At 43.2% G+C, this 15703-nt stretch overlaps 2 protein-coding genes across 4 annotated transcripts; both read left to right on the top strand.

Moving 5' to 3' along the window:
• Positions 1-1175: 1175 nt before the first annotated feature.
• CCDC89 (coiled-coil domain containing 89) lies at positions 1176-6586 on the top strand. Of its 2 annotated transcripts, none has more exons than XM_081949883.1 (2): positions 1176-1217; positions 4585-6586. In XM_081949883.1, exon 2 carries the CDS (start codon positions 5037-5039, stop codon positions 6099-6101), a length of 1065 nt encoding a protein of 354 aa, XP_081806009.1. In that variant the 5' UTR covers positions 1176-1217; positions 4585-5036; the 3' UTR covers positions 6102-6586. The 2 variants fall into 2 exon arrangements, with proteins under 2 accessions (XP_081806009.1, XP_081806010.1); XM_081949884.1 differs by having other exon boundaries at positions 1180-1243.
• A 3097-nt stretch (positions 6587-9683) lies between these two features.
• CREBZF (CREB/ATF bZIP transcription factor) lies at positions 9684-14796 on the top strand. 2 transcript variants are annotated; one of them, XM_081950178.1, is made up of 3 exons: positions 9684-10840; positions 11559-11637; positions 12859-14796. In XM_081950178.1, the coding sequence occupies exons 1-2, from the start codon at positions 9963-9965 to the stop codon at positions 11605-11607; spliced, it is 927 nt and encodes a 308-aa protein (XP_081806304.1). In that variant the 5' UTR covers positions 9684-9962; the 3' UTR covers positions 11608-11637; positions 12859-14796. The 2 variants fall into 2 exon arrangements, with proteins under 2 accessions (XP_081806304.1, XP_081806303.1); XM_081950177.1 differs by having other exon boundaries at positions 12476-14796.
• The last annotated feature ends 907 nt before the right edge of the window (positions 14797-15703 follow it).

Below are 15703 nucleotides of genomic sequence, written 5' to 3'. Positions count from 1 at the left end.
TGACCATCAGTATGTTCCATTGATCATAGCCAGGCTGGCTTTTAGGTAGATATGAACAGGGGCACACTTTCCGCCATTTAAATTGTAAAGCATCTGTATCCAGAGTTACCAAAAAGGTTATCTCTTTTTTTCCAGCTTTATGTTTCAGTGTTTCACCTTTATTACTTTTTAAATTAATTGTCAGGTCAGCAATAGTCTTCAAGAGTTACCAGCTGGTGCTGTAGATAAAGCATGTTTTCAAACTTCTCTGGATAGGAAACAAATGTCTGTTGCATGTGTTGTTAGTTGTGAAGTCGTGTCCGACCCATCGCGACCCCATGGACAATGTTCCTCCAGGCCTTCCTGTCCTCTACCATCCTCTGGAGTCCATTTCAGCTCATGCCAACTGCTTCAGTGACTCCATCCAGCCACCTCATTCTCTCCCGTCCTCTTCTTCTTTTGCCCTCCATCGTTCCCAGCATGAGGCTCTTCTCCAGGGAGTCCTTCCTTCTCATGAGGTGGCCAAAGCATTTGAGTTTCCTCTTCAGGATCTGGCCTTCTAAATAGCAGTCAGGGTTGATCTCCTCTAGGACTGACCGGTTGGATGGCCTTGCAGTCCAAGGGACTCGCAGGAGTCTTCTCCAGCACCAGAATTCAAAGGCCTCCATTCTTTGGCACTCAGCCTTTCTTATGGTCCAACTTTCACAGCCATCCATTGCAACTGGGAAAACCATAGCCTTGACTATGCAGTTCTACACATTTTTGTTGGCAGGGTGATGTCTCTGTTTTTTAGTATGCTGTCTAGATTTGCCATAGCTTTCCTCCCCAGGAGCAAGCACCTTTTAATTTCTCGGCTGCAATCTCCATCTGCGGTGATCTTGGAGCCCAGGAAAATAAAGTCTGTTGCCACCCCCATCTATTTGCCAGGAATTGAGAGGGCCGGATGCCATGATCTCAGTTTTCTTAATGTTGAGGTTCAAGCCAACATTTGCGCACTCCTCCTTCACCTGCATCAAGAGGCTCTTTAGTTCCTCTTCGCTTTCTGCCATTAGAGTTGCATGTAGGGACAGCCAAAACTTTCATTCCACACACACACCCTTTGAAGGTTTTATTTTGAAAGCAAGATAAAAGTCTCAGACTCCAAAAGGAACAGCTAGACTTCTGTTGCAGTCTCGGTTTCCAGGGAGATGCAAACTGCAAACTTGCCAGTCCGAGAGAGTCAAGAGAATTAAAACATGGTAAGGAGAGAGTTTACTGATCTAAGGTAACCTTTCTTTCTAAATGATTCTTTAAATGAAAGGGAAATGTGTTAAGAACGACCAATTCCAGAACCTGTAGCTCAAACAACGATGGTAAAAATGGAGACGCGTATATAAAATCAGAGGAGCTTGCATTCATGTTTATTAGTCTCGTCTCCAGGTCTTGTTTAATTATGAGAGTATTCGATGTTCAAATTTAATTCTGAAGTTTCAAATTAAGGAGAAAGTTCCTGTCAGTGACGACAATTAATCAGAGGAACGGCTTTCCTCCAGAAGTTGTGGATGTCCCATCACTTGGAAGTTTTTAAGAAGAGACTGGACTCAATCATTCATTCATTTTTATTTATTTAGTTTGTCACTCATGTACAAGATAGGAGGAATAAGAACAAACATGAATAAGAACACAGGAAATAGGTACAAATAAATGGAGGCGGTAGGGCAGGGACGGTAGGCACGCTGGTGCGCTTATGCACGCCCCCTTTACGGACCTCTTAGGAATGGGGTGAGGTCCACGCTAGACAGTTTAAGGTTGAAGCTGTGGGGGTTTGAGGATGTAACAACAGAGTCGGGTAATGCATTCCAGGCATTGACCACTCTGTTGCTGAAGTCGCATTTTCTGCAATCGAGTTTGGAGCACTTTACCTTGAGTTTGTATCGATTGTTTGCCCGAGTATTATTGCAGTTGAAGCTGACGTAGTCATTGACAGGTAGGATGTTGTAGCAGACAATTTTGCGTACTACCCTTAGGTCAGACCATAGGCAAAGTTCCCGGTTGTCCAAGCCCAAAATTTCGAGCCTGGTGACATAAAAGGATTCTGTTGTGAGTAGAGGAGTGGAGGACTCTTTTCGTGAAATACCTTGGGACCCGCTCAATTGTGTTAATGTCCGATATATAGTGTGGATTCCAGACAGACAAGCTGTATTTGAGAATTGGTCTAGGAAAGGTTTTGTCTGGAATGGTATGGGATCTCCCATGGGCAGGAGGTTGGACTAGAAGACCTCCAAGGTCCCTTCCCATCCTATTCTTCTGTATTCTATATTCTTACTAAGGACTTTGCATCCCCCCACACCCTGGTGCTTCCTTTTGTAAGCTCCATCCATTCTGTAACTGAACCAGACGCCTTCTTTCATTGTAAACAGGCAGTCTACTTATCATGGTGGAGTATTTCCGAACACAATTCTCTATTATACTGATTCTAGGAAAGAGTACTGTAGTATCTATCCTGACCTAGTTTGGTTTTTAACAACTACACTGTTTCACCTAGAAATGCTATTTTAACTAGGCTAGGATTAAAGAACAAGCATGTCAAAAGACAAAGACTTAGCTCCCTTCCCCATTATAATATATATTGTTTGAATGGAATCTGTTGAATAAGGAAGTCTAGTACACATTAGGCTTTATTAGAAAAATATGTTAAATTTAGTTTACTTAAGTTTATTGTCATTGCACATGGCACAATGAAATTAAATGCCGTCTTCGGTGTACATTATAACTATAAAAATAAAAGCGCAAACATACACCCTTTACTTTCTATATAATTGAAATTGAAAACCCAATATTGAACCACACCATAGAATTCAGTATGGTTACTGCTGTGAGATAGAAGCTGTTTTTCAGCCTGTTTGCTATATTTGCTAGGAGAGAAGGAAATCAACAAAGATGATTAGGGGACTGGAGACTAAAACATATGAAGAATGGTTGCAGGAACTGGGTATGTCTAGGTATGTCTAGCTTAAGAGAAAGAAGGACTAGGGGAGACATGATAGCAGTGTTCCAATATCTCAGGGGTTGCCACAAAGAAGAGGGAGTCAAGCTATTCTCCAAGGCACCTGTGGACAGAACAAGAAGCAATGGGTGGAAACTAATCAAGGAGAGAAGCAACTTAGAACTGAGGAGAAACTTCCTGACAGAACAATTAATCAGTGGAACAGCTTGCCTCCAGAAGTTGTGAATGCCCCAACACTGGAAGTCTTTAAGAAGATGTTGGATAGCCATTTGTCTGGAACGGTATAGGGTTTCCTGCCTAGGCAGGGGGTTGGACTAGAAGACCTCCAAGGTCCCTTCCAACTCTACTATTGTATTGTATTGTATTGAATAGAAGCTGCATGGCAAAATTTATCTTGAGTTTACTTTCCCCTTATTTTTTAAAATCCAAACTACATAATATATTGCTTCCTTGAAGCCCCCCCCCCCTTCAGTGCTTAATCCTCTTCCTGAGTAGAGCTTCAACAGGTGGCATCTTTGTAGCTTGAAAACTACACAGAGTCAGATTGGATTATAGAGTTTGGAGAGAAAATGCCAAACTAGATGCAGAAATAAAGCAAAACTTCCAGAGTTACTCAGCACTCACAAAGTAGAGAAAAATCCCAATAAATAGAGTGGGATGTTTTTGACTATTTATGAAAGTTGGTAGTCCTTTAAGAACTTTTTAAATATACAGGTAGTCCTCAACTTACGACCATAATTGAAACCAAAATTTCTGCTGCTAAACGAGACAGTGAATATTATCCCGTTTTACAACCTTTCCTGCCATATTCGTTAAGTCAATCACTGCAGTTGTTAAATTAAGTAACACAGTTGTTAAATGAATCTGGCTTTTTCATTGACTTTGCTCGTCAGAAAGTCGAAAAAGGGGATCGCATGACTCTGGGACTTTGCACCCGTCATAAATATGAGTCAGTTGCTAAACCATTTGAAATCTGATCATGTGACCCATGTGGGGGTGCTGAAACGGTCATTCAGTCACTTTTTTCAGTGCTGTTGTAACTTGGTCACTAAATGAACTGCTGTAAGTTGAGGACTACCTGTATTCCATAGAAAACCCAGAGTACTGGGGCGCCTTAAAATGGAGGCAAAGCAGCTTTTGAATTACCGTATTTTTCGGAGTATAAGACACACCTTCCCCCCCCCCTAAAAGAGCGTGGACATGTTGGTGCATCTTATACACCAAATATAGCTATTTTTGGCCTCCTGAAGCCCTGCGCCCACATCCCATTTTTGCGAAAAATGGGCCTTTTGCAAAAATTGAGGCTTTTCCCCCTTCCTCCAGCCCCCAGAAGCACTCTGTAGGCTTCAGCAGGACTGGGAGAAGGGGGAAATGCCCCCATTTTTGCAAAAACCGCCCTGTTTTTCATAAAAGCGGGTGTTTCTTTGCCTTCCCCCAGACCTGCTGAAGCCTGCAGAGTGCTCCTGGGGGACAGGAGGGAAGACAAAAACCTTTTTCCCCTTACTTACCTCTTCAAAATCTTGGTGCCTCTTATACACCGCTGCATTTTATAGTCCGAAAAGTACGGTAAGAGAAAGCACGGTCATCTCTTGCTTACTCTTGTCTCTTTAAATAAACAGATTTAAGAAGGCCGCAAAAGCACCTCTTGAAAATATACGGTTCGTATTTCTCTTCAAGATGATTTGAGAAGGCACCTGTTGAAAAGGTGAATTGTGAATTGACTGATACCAAGAACTGGCGCAACTTAAAATCTACTAGATATGGATGGATTTCATGCTGCCTCTTTGTTCCTGGGTAGATGGAAGAGTTGACATCATTCCTCTGTTGAGCACAAACGGATGTGACAGTGGGAAAAGATGGCAATAGGATCAAGACATAGAGAGGAAACCATGTCAGTTCTGGACAGCCGGGGCCTTCTAAGCTTGTGATGTCACAGAATTCTTGGAACTTTGCCACCAACTGTCATTTGGATCCACTGAACTTCTGAAGGGCAGTTCAGAATTTTTGAATGTTCACCTGAGGCAAGCCACTGGGGGACCTGTATTTGGGACAGCAAGATAAAACTCTTGATATGCCTCAGGACGGGAAGAATCCGAAAATATCCAAGGATATGGAAGGAGAGCTAGAATGGAGCATGGGGGATCCTTTCGACCAGTTGGAGAAGCTCCACGGCCTTCCTGATGAGGAGAAGGGCGAGAAGGCCCTGCTGCGTTCGCGCCTCAACGAACAGTCCCAGTTGATCTGCATCCTCAAGAAGAGAGCCGATGACCAGCTCTTGCGCTGTAAGACGCTGGAACAGATCAACGGCGAGCTGGAGGAGACGAGAAGGGGGGATGCCTTGAGGTTGGAAAATCAGACCCGACGTATCCAGCACCTGGAGCAGCGCTTTATGGACTTGGCTGCCAACCACGAAGAAATGATCCGCTTCAAAGATGAGCACAAACGGCAGAATAAGCAGCTCCGAGAAGAAAATGGCCGCCTGCGTCAGGAAAACGAAAGCCTTTTCAGCCAACCTTTGAAAGATAAAGAAAAGGAACTGGCCCAGCTTTCTTCTGAGTTCAAGAAACTTTCCACGGATATGGAGGCCTTGAAGAAAACTTACCAACAGCGCTGCCGCTCAGCCGAAGAACGAGAGAACGAACTTCTGGAAAGCCAGAGAGAACAAACCAGAGTCTACACCAAGGAGATGGACTCCTTGAAAAGGCAACTGGACGTCTTAGAGAAGAAGCAAAAACCGATCCGCCACCAACTGGAGCAAACAGAGAGGCAGCTAAGAGAAACTGAGAGCAGCCTGCAAGCCAAGCTAGATGTCCTCACCAAGGAGAAGGAGGACCTTTTGAAGCTGGCGATGGAGAGAGGCAAGGTGCTTCAGGAAAAACAACGAGAGATCCTTCAGCTGGAGAAGAAAGCAGAAGATATGGAGAAGGCCAAGCAGGCAGCCGAACTACAGTTTGAGACAGAAGCTGCCATGGTGGATAGTAACCTCCGAGTTAGAGATTTAAGGCGACGTCTTGAGGGGGCAGAACAAGCTTACTCCGAGCTCCGGATGCATTTCGAAGCTTACCGAAAGCACAGCACCGAACTGCTGAACAAAGAGAAAGAGTTAAATACCAAATTACGCCACTTTATGGCGTAGCGGACACATTTAAGTATTCCTGTCCATCGGAAGCCTTCCTTAAGACTCGCCTTTTAATAGATATGGGGTGCTTTTCTCCCCGTCGTAGTTGCTAAACACAACACCTTTTATTTAGAGTTAGATAGATGGATTACTCCTAGGTGGCTGCGATTGCTATATTGACCACTCAGCCCAGAGAGATGTTCAATATTTAGAATAACTTTCAAATAAATGTGTCAAGATAACAATGCTTTCCGGTGTAAAGCGGAGATTTTGCATTTAAGCCCCGTGCCATTTCTAACAAACTTATGTTTGACCAGGAGTCGCTTAGGTTAACAGTAAATGCATTTTAAGATACTGCTGACCGGTCTGCAGACAGTTCTCGACTCTTAGCCATTTGTTTAGTGATGACTCGAAGATATGGTTAGATTTTGGTGCAGCTCAGAATCTGATAAATCCAGGGGTGGGATTCAGCTGGTTCGGATCAGTTTGGGCGAACGGGATGTTAATTTTGCATCTGGTTCGCCGAACTGGTGGTTGCAAGATCCGGCTGACCCTTCCCCTCCCGGGAGTCTCAACGCGGCCTATTCATCATGGCAGGTAAGTGCAGGGCCCGTGCGGAGTCTCAGGGAGGGTGGAAAATGGGCCTCTTGGAAGTCCGGAAACGGGTCAGTTTCCGGAGCCTGGAGGAAATTTTTGCCCTCCTGGAGGCTCAGAGAAAGCCTCCGGAGCCTGGGGAGGGTGAAAAACAGGCCTACCGGAAGCCCAAAAGTGAGCCTGTTTCCAGCCTCCGGAAGAGACCGTTTTCACCCTCCTACAGTCTTGGGAAAATCCTCCGGAGCCTGGGGGGATGAAAAACAGACTTGTTTCCGGCTCCCAGAGGATTTCCGGAGCCCAAGGGAGCCATTTTTGGCCTCCTAGAAGCTTGGGAAAAGCCTCCGGAGCCTGGGGCGGCGAAAAATGGGCCTACTGGAAGTCCAAAACCAGGTGTTTTTCTGGCCTCCAGAGCCCATTGGAAGCTCTTTTCACCCTCCCGGAGGCTCAAGGAAACCCTCCTGAGGAGGGTGAAAAGTCCTCCCACGTCGTGGTGCGGGAAGCTGAGTTGGCCACGCCCACTATAGCTACGCCCGCTCAGCAACTGGGCAGAGAACCGGTTGTTAACATTTTTCAATCCCACCCCTGGATCAATCCCAATGAAACTCTGAACATGAGGCAACTGGCCATCAGTTTTATTTTGATCGACGCAAAAGTGGGCGACCTTAATCTCCCACCTTAAACAGGAAGGCAAGGAGAGAGAAGCAGGCGGGTGCAACCCCCCCTTTTTTTCTCCTTTTTTATACTTTACACAGCCTGCACAGATCATCATTGCTATAGAAACATAATTCGTTATCCACGGTTTTATGCAAAGCTCATGATATTTCTTGGCGTTCAGAAACAATGGGCCTCAGAAGTGGAAAGGAATACATTTTCGGGCATATAGCCCTGAGTTTGTTAGAATTATTATCTCATATCATATGGTCACAGCAGAGAGAATTCACATTTGGAATTTACAGCAAGTTCCTTAGCAAAGCTTCTTGGCTTTATCTCCTCAGTTGGCACATTAGGTTACAATGGCGCTTCACCTCAGCAAGGAATATCAAAAGTTTGAGTTAGTTACACTCTGCACATGTTCTAATCCATTGTTTCTCAACTTTGGCAACTTGAGGATGTCCGGACTTCAACTCCCAGAATTCCCCAGCTGGCTGGGGAATTCTGGGAGTTGAAGTCCGGACATCTTCAAGTTGCCAAGGTTGAGAAACACTGCTCCAATCCTTTCAATACAACAGCCCTTTCCATTTAGGATTGTGACAGCATCCCCATGATCACATGATCAAAATTGGGTTGCTTGGCAACCAGCGTGTAGTGTCCCGGGGGTCATGTGATCACCATTTGCGACTCCTCGGCTGGCTTCCGACAAGCAAAAGTCAACGGGGAAAGCTAGATTTGTTTAAGGACCGTATGATTCGTTTAACAACTGCAATGATTTGCTAACAATCACGGTAGCGAAGGTCATGAAGTCAGGCATGACTCATTTAACAACCACATTAACATATTTTTTGGGGGGGTGTGTGATCATAAGTTGAGGGCTACCTGTAACCCTAATTCTAGATCGAATTGAGTGTAGAAAATTGATTTCAGCTGGATGTTGGGAAAATCTTCCCAGCAGTAGTTAATGTTGCTTGCCATATCTTTTAAAGTTATATTTTTTTTATTAAAAGTTTTAATATAAAATACGAATAAAAATAAAGGCAATGGAAAAGAAGGGAAGGGAGTGAGATAGAAATTGAATCAAATTGAATCAAATAAATAAATAGAGGGGATAAAGTGAAGAGGGGGAAATAAATGTATAAAAAAGCAGCGACTTGCACATTTTTTTGGGTGCATTTAGGTACGTCAATAAAGTTATAGCATCAACGTTTTAGTTATACCAAATAGTAACTACTAGCCATTCCTACAGCAGTAACCCGCTTAATTGTCAAAACCTCAAAATTGTCAGAAAAATGAAATGTTGAGTTTGGCCTGCAGTATTCCTTACATATTTCATTTAGCTCCAGTTGGTGATTGCTGCTCCAGATTTTCGTTGTCCCAAAGGTGTTTTTCCCCCCAAAAAGGCAACTGGAATTTGTTTTTCCTTGAAGATGTTTTGCTTCTCCTCCAAAAAGCTGTTTCGGTTCTAGATGAAGCTTCTTGAATGAGAAGTGTAATGTTTTCAAGGAAATCACAGAATAACAGAGTTGGAAGGGGCTTTGGAAGTCTTCTAATCCAACCCTCCTGCTCAAGCACAAGACACTATACCAATTTAGACAGATTGTCCAGTCCCTTCTTAAAAGATTTCAGTGTTGGAGTACCCATAACTTCTGAAGAGAAAGAAGGAAAGAAAGAAAGAAAGAAAGAAAAAAAAGAAAAAAAGTGAGAAAAGAGAGAGGAAAGGGGAGGGAAGAAGAAAAAGAAAAAGAAAGAAAAAAGAAAAGGAAGGGTGGGAAGAAGAAAGAAAAAGAGAAAAGGGAAAGGAAGAGGAGAGAGGGAGAAAGAGAAAGAAAGTGAGAAAGAAAAAAGAAAAGGGGAGGGTAGAAGAAAGAAAGGAGAAGGAGAGAGAGAAAGAAAAAGAAATAAAAAAGTGAGAAAAGAGAAAAGGGGAGGGAAGAAGAAAGAAAGAAAAAAGAAAAGAGAACGAAAAGAGAAAACGGGAGGGGAGAAGAAAGAAAGAGAAAAGAAGAAGAGGAGAGAGAGAAAGAAAGAAAAAAGTGAGAAAAGGGGAGGAAAGAAAGAAAAAAGAGAAAAAGGGAGAAAGGGGGAGGGAAGAAGAAAGAGAAAAGAGAAAAGGGAAGAGGAGAGGAGAGAGAAGGAGAAAGAAAAAAAAAGAAAAGTCCAGTCGCCTTTTAAAAAAGCACCTTTGGGACAAACCGAACCACCGGGGCTTTGGCACCAAGGCAGAGTAATCGATCTGAGCTGCAAAATTCGGGATGACTAGATAGCCGTCTTTCCCCGAATCAATCCGCCTCCGAAACTTTAAAAACCAGCCCGCCTGAAGCCACGCCCCTCCTCCCTCCCCCTTGCCGGACTTCTACTCCCAGAATGCTCAGCGTGAGCGCCGGAGCGTGCGCAGGCGCAGGCGTGGCCGTGGCTTTGTGAGGCGGGGGTAAGGCCGCGCGCGTGAAGGGGGGAAAAAAAAGGGCGGCCGAGGCCTGAGGCGAAGGTGGCCGCCGCCTCCTCCTCTCCTCTCCCCCCTCCCCCCACCCTCTTCCGTAAGAGCGGCGCTGAGGCCCGCCTGACGGGAAGGCCTAATCCCAACTCCTTGGAGCGATCCGGGGCAACGGCTGGGCCCCGCCGGGCTCCGCTATTATGCGCCACAGCCTAGCCCAACTCTTAGCGGCCTCGTCGGGGCGGGGAAAACCCGGAGAGGCGGTCGCGGCCTGCTCCTTTCCGAGCCCGGGGGCCGAGCGGCGGCCTGAGGAGGAGACGGAAACAGCGGCGGCGGCGGCGATGACCGAAGATTCCCTGGAGGACCCGGACGATGACGACCTGCTCTTCCCCGCGGACCTGGAGCTGGACGCTTGGCTGGAGGCGGCGGTGGGCGGCGGCGAGGCTTTCCCTCCATCGGCCTGGGACGAGGCGAGTCCTCCGGCCGAGGCGGCGCAGCCTTCGAGCTCTTCCAGGCCGGCACGCCCTTGCAGCAACCGCCTGAAAGCGGCGGCGGCGGCTCGCCTGAACCGCCAGAAGAAGAAGCTGTACGTGCAGGGCCTGGAGACGCGGCTGCAAGGCTTGGCGGCCGAGAACCGGCAACTGCGCGACCGCAACCGGGGCCTCTGCCGCCGCTTGCGCGACCTGGAGCGGGAGACGGGCTACCTGAGGGCCGTGCTGGCCAACCAGAGCGCTTTGGGCCGCCTGCTCGGACGCTTGGCCGGCGACGGCAGCCTGGGCCTCCGCATGAGGATCAGCACCAGCCTCTTCCAAGAGACGGCGGCCGGAGCCTTCGGCGAGAACGGCGACCACGACTACGCGCTGCCCATCCCGGCGGAAGAACCGGCGGAGAAGCTCTCCTCGTCCTCCCGCAGCCCCGGCGGCGTTTGCCTCCACGTGGACCGCGACCACCTTTCGGTGGAGTTTTGCTCTCTGTGCGCCAAGCGGGCGGCCAGCTCGGAGACTTTGGCGGCCTCTTCTTCTTCTTCTCTTCCTCCTCTTCCTCCTTCTGCTGCTGCTTCCTCCTTGCTCTCCAAAATGTAGGGTCAAGTATTTCCACTTCTACGCAGAACTTAAAAAAAAATACTCCGAGTGTCTCTGCCTGCTGTCATCATCCCAGGGGTTTGCTAGCGGAGGATGCAGTTAAGAGAGAGAGAAGGAGAGAGAGGAGAGGAAGAGGATTGTAACATAAAATAATACTAACAAAAAAGGCAAAGAAACCAGAGATAAATGGGGGAAAGTGATGAAAAAATCTGGCTTCTTGGTTAGGGCTGCCTGTGCTTAGTGGAAAGTGAGGGATGGGGGAAGAAACGCAAAACTTCCCCCCTCTTTTTGTGTGTGTCATCTTGTGTTGTGTTGGGGTGGCGTTCAGGACGCCCAGCGGAGTTGTGGCTGAAATGTTTTCTGCAGGCGCATTGATTTAAAAAAAGGCTCTTTGTCACTCAACTTGCAAGCATGGAAAGCAGGTAGACAGTGGTGGTAAGAATAGCCCGAAAAGGGCAGAAGTACGGTAGCTTTTTAAGGTTCCCATGAAATGAATAAAGGTGGGAATAGATTTTTTAAAAAAGGAATCTTGCCCGCTCTGTTGCTTAAAAAAGAAGCTGAAAAACAAAATGCGTAAACTTCATCGTCTTCGCTGGAGAAAGAAACCCTTCATCCAAATAGTAATATAATGCACAGCAGGTAGTTTAAAAAAGAAACATGCATGTGAAAATTGTAAGACATCTGTTATACATTACTATTAAACTTTTCTGACAGTTTCTCTTTTAGGTGCTTGCCCTGCCAGGCTCCGTTGTGTAGGGGTTAAAAGAACAGTCGTTTACCACCTCGCAACCTGGTAAGGATCCATAATATTCCCATAATGTGGTATCGGACAGTTTGCATTGGTACTTAGCCTGTTTTTCTTTTTTTAAAAAATTGGTCTGGTCCAGGAGTTAGATATAGGTCTGGAGGCAATTCCAAAAATGAGTTAATTTTGATTAATCAAGTTTCAAGTAATGCTATTTGAGTTTCCCCTGTCATTCTAAATTTTTAACATGTTCCTGACAAAACACGTAGAAATTATTTTAATGTAATATTTTAAAATAATAGGTTAAGATTGGGGGGGAGGGGAAGGCTGCTAAATGTACCTTTAGCGATATGTTGCGTGGAGAAAGGGGAATCAAAGCCTTTTTTTTTTTTACTGAGACAATGTGAGTATATCTTTAAAGAAATAAAATATACCTCAACACTTACTTTAGAACTTGGTCTTTTCTAGTGGAGTAAACTACTGAGTTTTGCAAGTTTTGACAATGTTTAGTGAAGAGGCAATTGCTGTAAAGTTTCCCAGTTAATAAGAGATGGATTATTATTTGTCCATATACTTGGCTGTTCAGTTACTATAATAATGTATCCTTATCTGCAAGGAAGCAAATAAGCTCACAGATTGTTTTAGTAATACCAGTGTTCTATCATTACATTGCTGCATGCATTTTGAAGACTACCTAGAAATATTTTAGTCTAATGAATTTTGTTTAGTTTTGTCTCATGCAGGTCTCTTAAAGTGGGACCTGCATTTTGCTAAATTGTACTAAAATGAAAGTGGCATGCCAGTTTGAAAGTTTTCAAAAAGTAAAAAGTAAATGAACAAATATATATATTCTCCCCCACACATTTATGCAATTGTTCCTGTCTAGGATGGAGGAAGATTTTCTGCTGACAAGCTCAGGCTGGCTTGGGGGCTAGCACATACGTTTTCCCTGCATCAACTGTCTGTTGTGTTTAAGTGCTTTATATTTAAACTTCTGTAAAGTGGGGAAATAAGGGTTGTGAAATAATGTAAAGTGAGGTTTCACAAAGAATCTTAAACCTGGAAAAACCAGTTGCCTCTGCAAAGGAGGCTTCCTCTTGTCTTGTCTTGAATTAGAAACATATGAATATTTCTCCTATGAATGAAATGCAAAATTCTCAAAATCTGTTGCAATCTGTATGTTTTCAGCCACAAGATTTTCTTTGTGAAACCTTGCTGTTTAATGAAGTATGTGTATATTTAGCATCCTTGTTTTTCTTTATGCTGAAGTGGATACAGCTGTCATGGGCAGAAGAGACGGGACCAGCTGCTGGCCACCCTTCCTGCTTTATTTTAAAAGGTAGTATGAGAAAAAGGGAGCAAGGTAACAGGGCACTGGCTGTATTTCACTTTGAAAACAACACTGAACAGGGTAATGTTGATGTTTTGAGCAACTAATCCAATCTAGCAAGAAATTAAATATACTGATGTGAAAAGTGGCATCGTTTAAAAAAAAGCATTTGCTTTCTCGCTGGTTATTTCATGTTTCATATTCTAAAATTGACTAAATTGTTCAAACGTTTATTCATGTATCAGATGATTGATAACACCTTAAATTTCCCAAGCTAGAATTAAGATTGCTGAGAAGACTATTTTAATTCTCTTTTAATTGATGTATGGTAGCTGTTTTCCCTTCTACTGTCACATCTGCCATATGAATGTACATATTCCCATCTCTAAATCAGTAGGAGCACTACAAGGAGACTGGCAAGTCTTTTCTTAAGGCAGCTGCAGCACTGCAGAGAACTAATTCATTTGCCAGTTCATTTCTTGATATCATCCCATACTTATTAAGTGGCTATTTTTTAGAAGTCTTCTAAATGTAGTCGTCCTTCCCAAATAGTAAACTGAAATATGAAAATATAGACACGTTTCTCAGTTTTTAATCATGCTTCAGTATCTTTGAATGGCAGCAATTTATTGTCCATAATTCTCTTGGGACTCGATATAATTTAGTGGTTCCTTTTTTCTATTGCTGATCGCATTCGGCCAACAGAAAAAAATTGTGACACAGTCTGTGGTTGTATTTCAAGAAGCAAATGCTTTTTTAAATTGCTTTTCACAAAAGTCATTTTGTTAATGTTGCATTATTGTGAAATGGAATCCTCTTTTCTTTTGTATGATTTAAAGTGTTGTGAGATTAAATATATATATACATATATATATTCTGGGTATTTAACCCTGTGTGTCGTTGAAAAATAAAACTGTTGCCTTGAATACCATTCTCCGCATAGAAAGTGAGTGACACATTTGCTTAGGCAAAAGCCCAGAAGTGAAGAAGACCTGCAGGGATTTTAGTGCCTACTAAAACATATTCAAGCCAAATAGATTTGCAAATATTTTGTCCCTTGTTAACCAGTTTGATTGAATATTTCTTGAAATTAAAGCTTGAATGGAATATCCTAATAGTACTTCAAAAATATGTCAGTGTTTCTGTGTAAGTAATTCAGGCATACTTATGAGTACATCTATTCAAATTAAAAATGTTTACCTTCCAGACTCAAGGTTGTTTTTTTTTTAATCAAATCCCTTAATTTTCTATTAAATGGTGGTTTGGCCGGGTGGCACATTCAGAAATGATTTGTACAGTGTTAAGAGATGTATTACAGTTTAACCAATATAATTGTGTGTATTTTTCTGGCTGGGGATGGATTTATATTAGTGTTCAGAGGGTTTTTTTCTGTGATTAATAATGATGTAGCTGTATTTATTTATGATACTTTAATTTTCTGTATCGTTTTTCATCAAATGTTCCCAGAATAGTTTGCCTAACATAAAAATTGCAAAACTAAACAAGAATTGAATATTTCTTTTAGTATAGAAAATAACCATGAGCCATTACTGTTAGGAATGTAAGCTAACAGTTGGGTCAGCAATATATAAACCATGATGTTTCTTTAAGTACTGCTGTAATGGGATTGGTTGCTGTTACCTCAAGCAGCCATAAGATGGAGCCAGAATGACTGTTAGCTCTCTGTTTGTTAGATGCTGATTGGTGGATGTAATGAGTTACTGTGAGTTTGCTACTGTTAGCGACTTTGTGTGCTGAACTGATTATATGATACTGGACTGTGTTCGATGGATAACTGACTGACTGAACCTTGTGTAAATTGAACTCTGAATACCTCTATTTTCCACATAAGTAAAATACTATTCGGTGTCCCTGTATGCTGGTTTGTGCGTGTTCTTCCACACAACTCTCATTATGCTTCTCTGCGCACTCGCTCTTCTAACAGGGAGCTTACCTAACACTTACCTTGCTCAGGCAAAATTTATTGTTCTCATAAGTATATTTTCATGCTTGAGAATAATAACCATACACAAGGCAGTTAAAACTATTTGTTTTACAGATTTTTATAATTCTGATTTTCAGAATTACAGTGTTTTTCAGCCATTGTTTTAAAATGTACTTAATACAAGATGAAAAAACTGTGGCAAGGTCTAAACAACAATGAGCAAAACTAAAATTTCTGCATTTACAAATCATTTTATAAATGTTGATCACTAAAAAATTAAGTATGTGCAATGACACATATGTACAGTAAGGGCCTCCTGAAATTCTTCCCCCAAAGCCATACACGGACAGGACCCCCCCCCCCCAATCCTTTTAGCTAAACCATGGTTATCCAACTGTGGCAACTTTTAAGATCTGTGGACTTCAACTCCCAGAATTCTGTGAGTTGAAGTGGACACATATTAAAAGTTCCCAAGATCAGATATCTCTGAGGTAAACCTTATGCAGACTTTGACATTTCATTGAAAAATAATTTGACATTACCAAAACAGTGTTTAGTTTAATTTTGTTCCTAGAATTAAAATTTGAAGCGGCCATTTAAACATTTGGGGTCAGTACTTTGCTCACTGCTTGATTATAACTATGTTTTTTTGGGGGGTGGGGGTTCCCCCAATGAGTTCCATGAAGTTTGGTATCTCTAGGTGATATTTTGACAGTTTTTAGCCATAAAAGAAGCTGCAATATGCTTTATTGACTAGAAGGATGTTCGTATTAAGTACTGTTCAGTAAGCACAGTCCATTTCAAGAAGTATATGTAGTATTTAACCAAGTAGCATATAA

Source organism: Natrix helvetica, assembly GCF_964273705.1.
Source record: "Natrix helvetica genome assembly, chromosome: 4".
Taxonomy (NCBI): domain Eukaryota; kingdom Metazoa; phylum Chordata; class Lepidosauria; order Squamata; family Natricidae; genus Natrix; species Natrix helvetica.
This window is presented reverse-complemented; position numbering and strand designations above follow the sequence as displayed.